The 14172-nt window shown below is 38.4% G+C and overlaps 1 protein-coding gene across 1 annotated transcript in view; it reads left to right on the top strand.

Annotated features, from left to right (window-relative positions):
* The window catches only part of LOC108669703, a 75601-nt gene that overhangs the window by 25431 nt on the left and 35998 nt on the right, over positions 1-14172 (top strand). The window contains exon 2 of the mRNA XM_018157107.2: positions 11504-11694. Coding sequence (XP_018012596.1) covers positions 11504-11694 — 191 coding nt within the window. The remainder of the gene's footprint in view (positions 1-11503; positions 11695-14172) is intronic.

The raw sequence follows: 14172 nt of genomic DNA, 5'->3' as shown, positions 1-14172 counted from the left end.
TTATCCTGTATTCAATTCAAGCAATTCAGAACAGTTACTTGTCCATAGATTGTAATTTTGATGTGGCTTTGAGAGATTTCAATTTTTAATTTATTAAAACATTGAATTACGTGGCAAGAATACCTCGAACCTTTGATGCTTTTACTCTATTTTAAAATCATGAACTGTTAAATTTCATCTCGTAAATTGAACTAACGAATGTTTCGATGTTGAAATAATGAGAAGGTGCCTGCAATAACTATTTTAATGAAAAGCAGTATGGTTCGAGCCTCAAATTGTTGAGTTAGGTTGTAGCAAAAATAGAGGCTGCCCAGCCTAGGATGGAAGCCTATTCCAAAGTTCAGGAAGGAATAGACTGCCCAGCTTGGGGTGGAAGTCTCGCCAAGTTGCAGCAAGGAAGAGGCTGCCCAGCTTGGGGTGGAAGTCTCGCCAAGTTGCAGCAAGGAAGAGGCTGCCCAGCTTGGGGTGGAAGCCTCGTCAAGTTGCAGCAAGGAAGAGGCTGCCCAGCTTGGGGTGGAAGCCTCGTCAAGTTGCAGCAAGGAAGAGGCTGCCCAGCTTGGGGTGGAAGCCTTTCCAAGGAAGGTGTCTGTGCTGGCGCAGTGAAAGTCCTCTGGTGATTGAGATCACAGTTCGCAGCTGCTGCATAAATCAATAAGGATCCCAGCCTCAGGCATATTTCGTACACGCGTTCTACTGCCAATATTTATCAACAAGCACTGATAAGTGTGACTTCCTGGAGTTACTCGGTGTTCACCACTCATCAACTATTTCTAGATGATAAATTATGCTCTCAATTACTACCTATTCTAGATGCTCAATTTGTTAGTACTAGTAGTTTATGAAGAAAATTCGCTCATCTCTTTTTTTTGCACACTCTGATAAGTAACTTTTGCCAAAAAGATAGTTTTTAGTCAAGAGGATTCCTTTCTTAGAATGACGGCTAATGAAAAATCACTTCGTTGCGCTATTCTAGTTAATAATTGTTTTGAATTCTAAAGCCATTTTTATTTTATTCATGTGATTCCATCAACAAATTCAGCCGAAACTATCTGCAATGATCGTGACTAAAGTAGAGGAAAAACATTCATCTGTTGAGATCAAGAAATCGGATGTAATAAAGTCGCAAGTATCCATTGGAGCACAGCTGTGCACTGAAGATACTGGTGCAAGCTAAGATTTACGGGTATTTTTGTATCCAACTAGAGTACGGAGTGAATTCTTAAAATATCATTAGTAGCATAAGTAAACTGAAACCCGTGCGTGGATAGACATTTCTAAAGTGTTTGAAATCCTAGTATCGAGAATCGTGAGTTATTTGCTTGGTCATCGCTACTAGATATTGTGGTAGCTATTTAGATGAAATTGAAAGTAAAATTAATCATTTTCCATTATCAGTTCTGAAATAACTTCAAACTCGTAGTCATCCTGGTCTGCTGGCACGAGAAAAAATCTCCATTTGTGTTCCCCAAACATGATAAATTTAATATAAAAAAATAATTATCGTGGATATTTATTTAACAAATGTGAATTTACAGCTTTGTTGTAAATGTTCATCCGCTGATATACCGTAATTGCCTGATCAAGATCAATGAGCTTAATATTTGACACCAACAGAGGTGGGCAGTAGCGCGCTACCTACATATGTAGCGGCCGCTACATTTTCAGTAACGGTAGCGGCGCTACATTTGAGCAATTGTAGCGGTAGCGCCCGCTACATTTAGAGCATGTAGCGGTAGCGGTAGCGGCCGCTATATTTCAAAGTAGCGCTGCCCAGCTCTGGACACCAAATATTTGGTATCATCATAGTATTGTGGGAGAGTCGTCCACGGTCCACCGCAGGCATGACTCACTCGAACTTTGCCCCGTCAGTGACCAGACTTTGTTGGGTGGTGAAGGTTCTCTAGGGATGATTGATGGCGGTGACGCGTTGAAATTCTGCGTGAAGAGTTCTTGGTGTCAAAATAGACTTAGAAATTAGTGTCCCTGATGTTAATAAAGAGGTGAGGAGGGGAGATGTTCACCGGCAGGTGTTGGAGCTCATTGATGAGAAGGTGAGAGTTTGGGCTTTGATTGTGAGAAGCTACGTTTGTGATGAAAGATCTGGCGAATATTGTTCGCGGAGGTCTCGAGTAGGCTGGGGGAAAGGCTTGTTTGTATTACAACCTATAGAATGAAGCTATACATAACTAATGAAATTTGTATTTTCGATACGTTATAAAAAGTTAGTCGTGATGAAAGTTTGGCACACATTTTTATGTAATGCTTGATCCTTCAATATGAATTGTAATAGACAATTTACCATGTTGGCACGTCACGCAGGTTCTGGAGTGTGAAGTTACCTATTTATAGAACTGACTGCAAATAGGCAGTCAAATTTCACCCAGTTCTTGGCCTTTTCAATTGAAAATGTTAGTACATGTACGTCAGTAGATTATGTACGCTAATACTATGTGTGTACGGGTTTACAACTATAACTTCATAACTATAACTTCATAATTCCACCCTAAATTGGGGTTAGGTCTGCTCAACGTCTACTTAAAAAGTATGTTTTGAAAAAGCCAAATCACCTATTCTATTCGTTTTCATCCGAATACACGTGTTTCGTGGGACGTATCGGAACCTATCAACCCGTATTAAGATTAAAATATATTAATTCAATATTCTGCGAAATTTTCTTGTATATTTAAATAACTGAAATAGAATTTCGTGCCACGCGGGTTTTAGAGAGACTGAGACCCGCCTTTCTGATACTAAGAATATTTTCATTGCATTCGCCTAACAGTGACTAGCTGCAAGTTTTGATTTGAGCGTAATCTAGTAGAGAATATTTGGAATCTACTTGGTGGTTTTGTTTACCAGCTCTTTCTGGTTGGAAATCTTAACTTACTTAACTTAACTTAAACTCCAATTGTGTGAACATGAAAACTCGCGATGAATAATTTTTCAGATTACTGGCTTTAATTTGGAGTGTATTTCTCTCAAGGTTCTATTCAATGATTCTCATCAATAGAAGGCAATCGCAGTGAATTTTGTTTCAACTAATTGTGAAATTTTAAATAGACAGCATTTAATAGTGCCCTTCGTAATTCCTGTTATTGTCTCTAGTTTTCGTAGCCGCGGGAATTTGATTTGATTGACCTTATTTGATACCTTGCCCAATTTCCACGTGAAATTAAGTGAAAAAAATGTGCCATTCAGATGCTAACCATGATTTCGCCAGGCATAAATTCCAGATGTTCGCCGTCGGTTGTATCAGTTATGATCCTCGATGACTTCGTTTTAGCTTTTCATTTACGAAAATGAAAAGCTACCGTGTGATGGTAGCATTTAATTTTTCATGTGATGGGAGCTTTTCATACCATGTGATGGTAGCTACCGACATCACATGAAATACATGTGATGTCGGACCAAAATGAAAAGCTAGATAGAAGAAAAGGTAGAAGCTAGAACGCCTCTCAACTCAATAGTATATGACTTTTGAATTTATTTCATTGCACATTTATTTATGCTGATGAACAGCTTTCTGTTAGTCAGCAGAAATAGTTTCATGTGAGGTTTTTAGCCTGTAAGTAAGTAATTACTTGTTCAATGATAAGAAATGACGTTGTCCCTAAATAACGCATAAGGCACCGATTCTAACTAGGTACCCAGATCCCAACCCCTGCCAGCAGAGCTCTCAGTAACAGATTGTGGTGTCGGCACTCGGCGTTGATTAGGACAAAACTGGCGCGTTGGCGATTCTGGACGTCGCAGACTCGACAATTTTACTCCTGGCTGGGTTTTGAAACTGTAACTAACTGCTCCAACCTTGCTATTTTTAACCTCTCGACCACCTCGCCGAACTAAAAAAAATCAATATAAAAATCAATGATCGAACCCTCAACTCACTGAATCAATCTTGGTGCTTCTGACGTTTGACACTCGGCCACTCTGCATTGACACGTATTTTTCACCCGAATATGAATTTAGATTTGGGTTTCAAATAATTTACTCAAAAACGTATATATTGTTATTTGTGCATTCGAACACTGATTTAATAGCTGAACAAAGTACCAGTATTTGGATTTTTTCATCCAGCTTTCCTTTGTCTTCTTTTAAAGGATACAGAAGGAAGTAATAAAACGAATTCGCGAAGCTAAAATTAGTGTCTGGTTAATTATTCAATTAGGTAGTTATTCATTTCTTCCTTCAGTGTGCGAATAATTTGCCTATGCTTCATTGAGTAATGATTAGTAATTGAAAAATCGCGACATTTTAAAAAACTTTTCGGCGCGCGTCACTATTATTGTGGTATAAACGAGAACTAAATTCATGACCTCTTCTGACCAAATAACACGAAGAGGCAAGGTGGATCGTAACTTAAACTTGACATCCCGTACGCAAACAGAACGTTTGACTAGTTTGAAAGAATTACAGAAAACGAAATTAGTCCAGAATTATTTCTACAGAGCAAAACGGCATCTTAGCATATACATGTGATGTCGATCTACGTTTTTCAGTCCCACGAATGAAGGCACATTTTATGCACAGTCCAATGAGTTAATGAATGATTATTTTATCAAGTAGCTGATTTTCTCATTTGATTCTGAGAAGGAAAAATTCAATGTCACGATTCGTAAAAGAATCCTCAATTTTAGTCGAGTTCCGGTAAGTTTATGTTGAAGAAGCTCCTAGCAACCACTAATTCCGCTTGCGTGTTGGAACTTTTGTGTTGGCAACAACTTGTTGACCTCCTGTTCAGCCAAAGTTCCCCGCAGTCATCGTGACCAGGCACCTCCTGCCTAACAAGTTTTATGCTCAAGGCCTTCACCCCGTGAAACGAAACCTCTTTTCCGAGGGCTGCAGATATAGAATGTTTGTATTTATGAAGTATTTTTTAAAAATTGCATAATCTTTCCCCAGCATCCTCTTGTTAGAAGACAAAGTAGTAGCCTTAAGCTGTTTAACCTTCGTAGCGCGTCACGCAAAGCTCCTCAATGGTTATTAGCGAGCTCGGAATAGACTTTATTTGAAACATGAAAGCTTCTCAGGAAGTATTCTTTGATTATGCTGATGTTTGATGTTAGGATGAGTGATTTGAGTGATAAACACTCATTTTTAGATTGTATAAATATCAAACATTCAACCTGAGATTTTATACTAGAGTTTTTATTCACTCAAACCCCCGATGTTGTTTCCTATAATTTTTGAAAACCGCATGAAAAGAACAGGCGAAGATTTATGGAATGAATAATTGTTTCTGAAAAGTTTAATATGAACCCTTGTTAGAGATAATTTCGAGAAGGTAATGAATGATTCGTGTTTTATTAGTGAAATTTTGCTCATAACGATTCACATGAATTTTTCACTATACCCCTAGTTATGAAATCGAAATTTCACTTCCAAGCAAATTCTTCGAAAAGAATTCGATTTTGCAATTGAAATGCATAGCGATCAAAGATGAATGAGTTGTGGAACGTTCATTTCTACTTTTATTTACATCTTAAAATCAATTGATGAACGCGTGAGAATTTTCATTACGATGCAGATTAATTCTCATTGAGCTCGGTATGTATATGGCTTCTGTTAAGTCTCGTTACATTATCACAAGCTTTTTTGCAAAATAAACTTGCTTGGTGACAGAAACTAATAAATCTTGTAACTTTTTAATAATTTGAAATAATTTATGATGTTTTGCGAAAATATAATGCATTGTAATATTAGAACACTGGGAATCGTCCATTGTACAGATATTGAGATATGGCGCAGCTAGAGCTTCTATTATGTAGGGCGCGCACGTTTGCACGGATCGCGAGTCAGGGACAAGCTTAGAAGCAAAAAAGTAAGTAAAATCGAAAGTACATGTACAATGAAGCAAAAAATGCGCTCGCTGGACAACTGATCGCACTCGGTGCGCGGGTAGCGATCTTGCTTCATTTCGTGGCGGTTGTACCGATGTGCTCGTTTATGCTCGCATTATCGAATTCGAACAATTGTTTCTTGCCTGCCGATCAAAATACATTAAATTTTCGTATATTGTTATGACCTTTAAATGTAAAAAAATTTGTATAATTCAAATAATCCAATCGACTTCTCCACGAAACTAGTATTTAGCTCTGTCATAATCGAACATTTATTTTTGGTATCTTTACCCTGAACTTAGATGTATCTGTTGATAAAAAATAACGTTCGGCTTCAAAGATCTATACAACTGTGAGTTGTGTGGTTCGTGTTCATGGAAATGAATGGTTTTTGTCGTTTACCGTAGGATTTATCGTTAGTCTAAAAAGTATGAAATTTGTATGATATTATTCATTTGATGTTATTGGTTTACTTCTATAACCTTCAATTAGTTTTCAACAGTCTAGAAACGTTTCTTTTCTCTGTTTCATCTATATATCTCCTGATAGACGTTTCATAAGTTGAAACATAAAATGGCGAAATTCCATTATATTTAAACTTTATTCCGTGAAATTTTTTTGATCGTTTGCAAAAATAAGGATTGTCAATTCGACGTCCTGCGTAGAACGTATTGTTTTTCATGTTAATTTCGTGGTATGGTTATATAACGGCATTATTCCCGCTTTGTTCTTCCCAGAAAAGTTAACTAGGAAAGTATTGAAAATGTGTGTCAGAATTGTGAATGGGCCGAAGGACACGTCAGCGGGGATTCTTTAACGAATGAAGATGGATTTATTAGTCATAAAGTGAGCCTCCTGCGCAGTTGTCTTCTCACCTTCCCTAATCAATTCGACCATACTCCGAAAAACTCAACCTACGTCAACGAAACAAATTTGCCGCTTAGTTATTTGTTTGTGAGCACAAGGCGAATTACAGCGAATTCAGTGTCTCAACAATACCAACGTTGGCCTCCAGAAATATGTATTTGTTGAAGGTAATCTATTCGTTGCCCATACATCGTAGCGATTCGTATAAACTTTATCAGAAGAAAATTTGACAATTTTTACTTATGAGACCTAGAAACCAGTGATGTGCCTGTAATGTGATTATATAAAGTCATTTTATGATTAAACCCTGTAATGAAACGGGCGTTTCTGTAGTTAATGTTCTTTTCTGCTTTCAGGTCGTGAAAAGTAATCAAATGAATAGAATTATTTGTTCTCGAACAGATTGTAGCGCACGAATTGATTATGTATGAAGGGAGTAGCAAGAATAAGAGGACGAAGAAAAACGGAAAAACTTTCAAGGTTGTCTGACTGGAGAAACGTTGGCGGCCCGTCTGGCCCCACAACTGGACGTCGATCGTGCAATAAAAGCTGTCGTATATGCAGAATTAGGTTTCGCCAGGCGTAGAGATGCAGGGGCTGAGATCAAGAGAGCGGAGCTCTTAGTAAATTTAGTCGATTCTGCAATGATTCTTTCGATATGTCAACAACTGAGGGATGTTTTTGCATATAGAATTAAAATAATGGTAACTCGTTTTTAATGTTTTTTATGAAATTTTTGGAGAATTATGAGAGGTTTATCGATTTTCCGATGGAAGATCCTGCAAACTTTCCAGTTGATAAAGTTAGGTATACGTGACTTTTTTCTGCGCCATGGATTTTTTTTTTCAGTCAAATGCATTCAATGTAACTGATGTTTTTCACTTCAGCCCCAGAACACTTCATTTAGCCTTCAAAATGAGAATAATTTGGCAATTTATTGCCTACGGCACATGGGCTTCTCACTGGAAGCACATTAACTCACACGTGTAAAGTTGTTAGCCTGGATGTGTCGCAAGTTTTTACGCTAATTTATTTATTTCCGCTTTACAGAACCGTTAGCCTATGCCATCCTAATAATTCTTAGAAACGTATTCTGTTACAATTATTTCACATTTATTTTTGCTATAATTAAAACTTAGGTACGAATCTTTGCGCTTTCTTTAATTTTTATCTTATTAATATTTTAGCCAGTTCTTTGTACATACATTCATTATCACATTTGCTTTAATTTCTTTCCATGTTCCGTATATAAGGAAGAAATGATCGCCCTAAATTTCTATCAAATCGACGTTGATCGCACGACAGACACGCTGGTCCAGCGAAACTTGAATGCATTGCGACCACATGTGAAGACAATGCAGGGTTCACCGAGCTGCAAGCCTGCAGCCTGAGTGCGGGACGACCATACCTGGTATTCTTTATGATCGCCGTCTACTATAAAAACGAGAACAAGAATCCTGAGGCTCGGAGTGCATTCGCAGATTCTGATTTTTTCACGTAAATCGCTGGTACATGTAAACCGGATCTGAAAGGAAAGTCGTACGGGCACTTTTTTGAATCGCAACTTGATTTTCAGATTACAATTTGGTTGAAATGACATGAATTATCGTCAGAGGTTCAATAATTGCTAAATTATCAAGCATTTTATTGTTGTTTCTTGTATCATAGAAAATTTGCATTAGTAGAATGATTAATTTTTAGCTGGTTTATTTTCATCAAATACATTATTATGGGAACTAAATTTAGAAGTTTTATTCGTTATGAAATTTTTTTTCTGAGGAGTTTATTTTCATTGAAATTTTGAATATGGAGGCTTAAGTTGCCAAATGGCTCCTATATTACGTATGATGAACGACGTTTCATAATGTACGAACTACATGTATAAATTTCTATACAAGTAGCTTATACCTACTAAGCCTACTAGAAAATTTGAAACGTATTTTTTCAGAGGGAAGTATGGGTTATGAAATGAATTCCCATGCGCGTTATGGTCAACATTGCGTGAGCGTCGATCAAGCCACAATAACGGGATAAGCAAGATAGCGCAGCGCGTTCAAATACAGGGCCGCCCCCGGCCACACGTACCGTTTCCGCTGCACTACGGACGCTGTGCCGGTAACCTCCAAGTGAAAGCAAAAGTGGTCGCGCAGCTGCGCATTGCTTGGAATCAACATGAACCTAAACCTTGACTGCACCCCTGCAGTTGCCACAGAGGAATTATTTCAGCAGCATTATGTTAAAAAGCCAGAGCTGGAGAACTTGGCGGCCAAAGAGAACAAATTAGTTATCAAAGTAGGTTACGATAACTGAAACTTCGATTGGCGATAATTTGGGGTGAGCTAATGTTATGCAGAAAACGAGGGTAATTAATAATAACATAAGAAATCAGTGAATCTAATTTTTTATGAGTCGAACGATGCTAGGAATGAATAACCTCATTATTTTTGAGTTACGGAGAACGGAGTGATAGCAAACTATCAATGTTCTGAAAGCTAGAATGCCGGGAAGTATGCCTCATCACAGTGACGGAAAATGCTGATCCATTTTTCTATTTGATAATTTCGCGGTAATCTTTTACGCCTGAAGTTGATCATTCGAAGTCACTATGTAGATTCATGAACTTTTGGAATACTCGAATGACGTTTGATGTACCATAATATGTCGTAACACCTTTCATTAACAATAAAATATACTAACACAACAAGAAAAACCTAGTAAATCCAACAGTTTTTTAACCTCTGCTTATGGCACACGAAGGAATGCACAGCCCTCTGCTCAAGAGCCAGCACGCAGTAAATGGAATATGTGTGTGAGGCGTTCACTTTCTTTTGTTCATTAAGTACGGAAGTCGCTGAGCTTTGAGAAATGAACTGGTGTTTAAGTGGAGGACTCGACTCGGTCGTAGCATCAGGCAGCTCGACTCTAGTCGTAGCTTCAGGCAGCTCGACTTAGTCGTAGCATCAGGCAGCTCGACTTAGTCGTAGCATCAGGCAGCTCGACTTTAGTGGTAGCATCAGGCAGCTCGACTTTAGTCGTAGCATCAGGCAGCTCGACTCTAGTCGTAGCATCAGGCAGCTCGAGTCTAGTCGTAGCATCAGGCAGCTCGACTCTAGTCGTGACTAAACTTGACTAATCCGTCGAATCGTCATACATATTGATGTGTAAACCCGTAAATTAGGATCTTTTCGGGAAACCGTAGCTGTCATTTAACTTATTCTTTAGTTCAATTTAATTTGTATCACTTTGTATGTGATAATTTGTTGGGTGCATTTAATTCTTGCTCTCTTTTATTCAAGCCTTCGCTTTTCGTAATGAAATGGTCCATGTTCCTCACCAATTTTCAAACTACGAATTCTCAAGAATTTAACATCAGTGGTATTAGACTGATGGCAAACTAGTCAATTCGGATGTTTCCTCTTAATAACTTTTATTCATTTTAAAGAGGTCAGCTCAAGGAATAGCAGAATATGTCTCAGGACAAAAGACAGCTGCATCCTTGACCTTTATTAAGCAGCAGGAGTAAAAGCAGCTGCGTTCAATGGCTACAGGTGCAGGCGCCCTATCTTTACGACGACGCTTTCGATGTCTTGAATGTAGCAGCGAACTGGGCCGCTTGTTGCTGAGGCCAAGTATGAAAAAGTCAGCCATTGATATACAGCCAGGGGATGAGGCTCAAATTCAATGTAACCTTCAGGGAAGATCATGTGTGGCCTGCAACGAGCTAGAAAGTTTTTCCCCTGTTGCTTTCAACCATGTTCGACTGTCGTTGCAGTTGGCAAGTTTTGTCGCTCTTTTTGTGCTAAGTGGCCACGCTGAAAATGAATGTGTCTATGGTTGTTTGTCTTCAGATGTATCACTTCTGAGGAACTTGAACATAAGGGCGAGAAGCATTCGTTTAGTCAGACGTTTTTTTTCAGTGATTGTCATTAACATCTGCTGTCCGTCAGAAAATGAAAACCCATTAAAATTCAATTCCTTTTTGTATATTCTATTTAATCATAATGAATAATAAAGTAATGCTTACGAAACAGAAACCTGGTGCGAATGACGTTACTGAATGTGTGAAGAGTCCAAAGCTTTAGCCCAATATTTTTATTACTCCGAAGCCTTTTGGATATTATTATTCGAGATTGGCGACATGAATATCTCTACCTCCTGAAAGCGCCTTGATGCTTCTAAAAAATTATCCACGAGCAGCTAAAGCAAACTCTGTTTTGTCCTTAAGTATTGCAATCACAGTTTGTTCTGGCTCTCATGTTTTTATAGTCAGTCTTCAAATATAACGCAGAGATGAGCGTCTCCGAATGGGCTGCAATTTAAGAAACAATGCACAAGGCTGGGGCGATGGTTTCTATAATGACTCCAGAATTTGTAATGAGTCAACAACCCTTTTTTCATTGATCTTGGTAATTTACAGTTTGCCATGCAACATGGAAAGAATTTATCGTGCCACTAGTTTGAAGTGGAATGGTTTCTGGAATATTGTTCATTTGGTGGTTATGAATAACCTCGTACATTCTGAAATTGACGTCATCTAAGTAATTTCTGCTCTATATTGAGACTTTATATTTTATTATGTCACACCATATAATTAATTTCATCCTCTCATTGACATTTATTATACATGTCGTTATCATGATGATGTTCATTTTAAACTCTTAATGTATAATATTATTTTATTCCTAGCACTTTTTATCTCTGTCAAGCAGTATCCTAGGTTTGCAAAGTCTGTTTTCTTCACTACAAATATTTATTACTATTTTCGCTGAGGTTTCTAACGTCCATGTTGTGTGCAGACACTGGAGCGTGTGCGCTCTGCTGGTCATCATGTCAGGCGCGTTCCTAGTGGTGGGCGGAAGCTTCGAGTTCGAGACCGGACTGCTGGACTTCTCCATCACCAAGGCAGACGTCAGTGCTGCCGTCGACGATGCTGTCTCTACGCTCAAGTATCTCGTCGAGCAGCGGGAACCTGAAATTTTTAGTAGTGGTGAGTAGAATTCATGTGACAATAATGAAAAAATAACTTGAATGATTTCAATATTTTATGGTTTCTAATTGTGATGAGTAGACTTGAAGAGACATCGATTAAAAGAAACCCATGATTCAGAAATTATTCATTCATATTTTTCCCTTGGCCAACGTTTCCATGCTCAATTTTTCCCCATTCGTTTCGTTATTCCATATCCATTTATTATGCAAGAAATGTACCATTCGGCATTGTCAAAAATCGGATAGCATAAAAAAGAGGAATTCCCAAACCCCAGAAACGAATTCGCTTTATTTCTGGCTTTTTCATGCAACCTCTGAATCTTTTCAGTTCAAATTAAAACGATTCCACCCATAACTTTGAAACCGAAATTATAGTTTTTATGCTCATTATTAACAATATTTTAGTGCTCCTTTGTTGGATGTAACGAATGGAATTGCAATGATGGAGGTTCTACATGGAATGTTAAAACCTCGTTATTCGGCTACATTGAGACGTATTCGTAGCATGTTGCCGTGTAACTTCGTCATTATGCCGTGTGACGTTACGATTGGACTGTGTGTCGTTGTGTTTATGCCGTGTGATGTGATCATGCCGTGTGACGTTGAGATTATGCCGTGTGATATTGTTTTTATGCCGTGTGACGTGATTTTGCCGTGTGACGTTGTGCTTATGCCGTGTGATGTTGTGTTTATGCCGTGTGACGTTGCTGTGTGACGTTGTGGTTATGCCGTGTGACGTGATTATGCCGCGTGACGTTGTGATTATGCCGCGTTACGTTGTAATTATGCCGTGTGAAGTTGTGATTATAACGTGTGATGTTCTGATTATGCCACGTGACGTAACTTGTTGCCAGTTGACAATTGGCAGTGAATCATAGATTACCAAAGATTATTTGGTTCGGACTTGATAAATGGGTTCGCAGTTCGTAGATAGGCTTCAAGTTGTTGAATACGATCGCAGTTGACGGATCCGTTCTCAGTAATTCATTTATTCGCAGTCGGGCGTGTGTTCGCAGTGTTGGTTAAGATGGAAGTACTGTTTATTTGTACTGCACAAGTTCGCTTGGACACACTACGCGCATCTCACCGTGACAGTTATCCTGCTCATCCCTGAACTGCGCGTGCGGTTGAGCAATGCGCGCACTACAGCGCAGCGCTGCTTGCCGAACCGTACGATGTCCAGCGCAAGAGCTCAACGTGCACTGAAGTTCGTATGTCGCCGTGGGATTTTAGTCATCCTAGAGAAATTGTTATTGCAGAAAAACTATTTATGAACTTTTTTTCGGGATGATTCATGAACGGCTTTTAGAGAATGACAGAAATTTGATCGAGATAAGTCACGAATTGGCCCAATCTTGATTTAGAATAAATTTACGACTAAATTTATATTTTAAAATATAAAGCCGTGTCGGTGAAATAATTTGATTTGGAATTAAATTTTAATGTACTTTTCGTAATAAGAAAAGAAAAGTTGATTGAACCATTGCATTGTTGAATTATCAAATTAATGCAAAAATTATAGCACTCTATTCTTCTTAGTTGGATTTGAGTCGTAATTGGTGAATCATTTCGTAAACGCTTACATCATTTGCGGAACAAACGAAGTCTTCAGATTAATTTAAAATTCTTCACGACACATCTTCAAGTCATTGTGGGGTTCAGGAATGCCGAGGGATCTACAGATGGCGGAAAATATATTGGCAAAGAAAGTAAATAAATGCGTACAATTATTAGTTATTGGTTAATTTATTGGCCTGAGCATCCTTGTTAAGGTCGCTCGATAAGACCGAATGTGTTATATTTTTTTCTCTAATCACAATCTCGATCAGATGATCGCAACGAAAGAATAGCGCAGATCACTGCAGGTTCTCCGGATGTAGTCACCAGTTTGTGTTCAAACGAAAGTAAATTGCATTGCCGTACGCATTCCCGTCAACAAAGACTTTCCCTCTTGCCTGATCTCTGCCCCGAATCTCTTTGTCCTTAAGAAGGCAGCGCACGCGTGACTGACTGCAGTGATATGCTGGTCGGGCCCAAAACTATGGCAATTTCGCCCTTACAGTATTAATTGTATGGGCGACGTTGGTGATGGATCTACATCCTTAACCAAAGAACACAAAATAGGAGTGACAATCATAACTTTATCATGCTATGCAAAATTGTAGCATTTTATAATATTCAATAACTTCGACGTGTTAACAAACCTAAACTTTGATGAGAACTGCCGAGTGGAAAAACATGACGGTCAATTGGATAAATTGCACGACTATTTACTACATGATGTAATTTTCCTGTCTTGATTGCCGTAGGTAATTTCTGATAATTCGTAAGTTTTCTTCTGTATCAAAGACAGAATTTAACTTCGATTGGTACGCGTTTTGCTACATCTTACAAGTGTCGAATAGAAGATAGAGCTTCAGTCTTTTGACTTCAGACTGCTCTGAAAACTTTAAATTATCTGTGCAGAAGCTCAAGC

This window comes from Hyalella azteca, unplaced genomic scaffold (genome assembly GCF_000764305.2).
Source record: "Hyalella azteca isolate HAZT.00-mixed unplaced genomic scaffold, Hazt_2.0.2 contig13241, whole genome shotgun sequence".
In the NCBI taxonomy this organism is placed as follows: domain Eukaryota; kingdom Metazoa; phylum Arthropoda; class Malacostraca; order Amphipoda; family Hyalellidae; genus Hyalella; species Hyalella azteca.
Note: the sequence above shows the minus strand (reverse complement) of the source record. Positions and strands in the feature narration are given on the sequence as shown.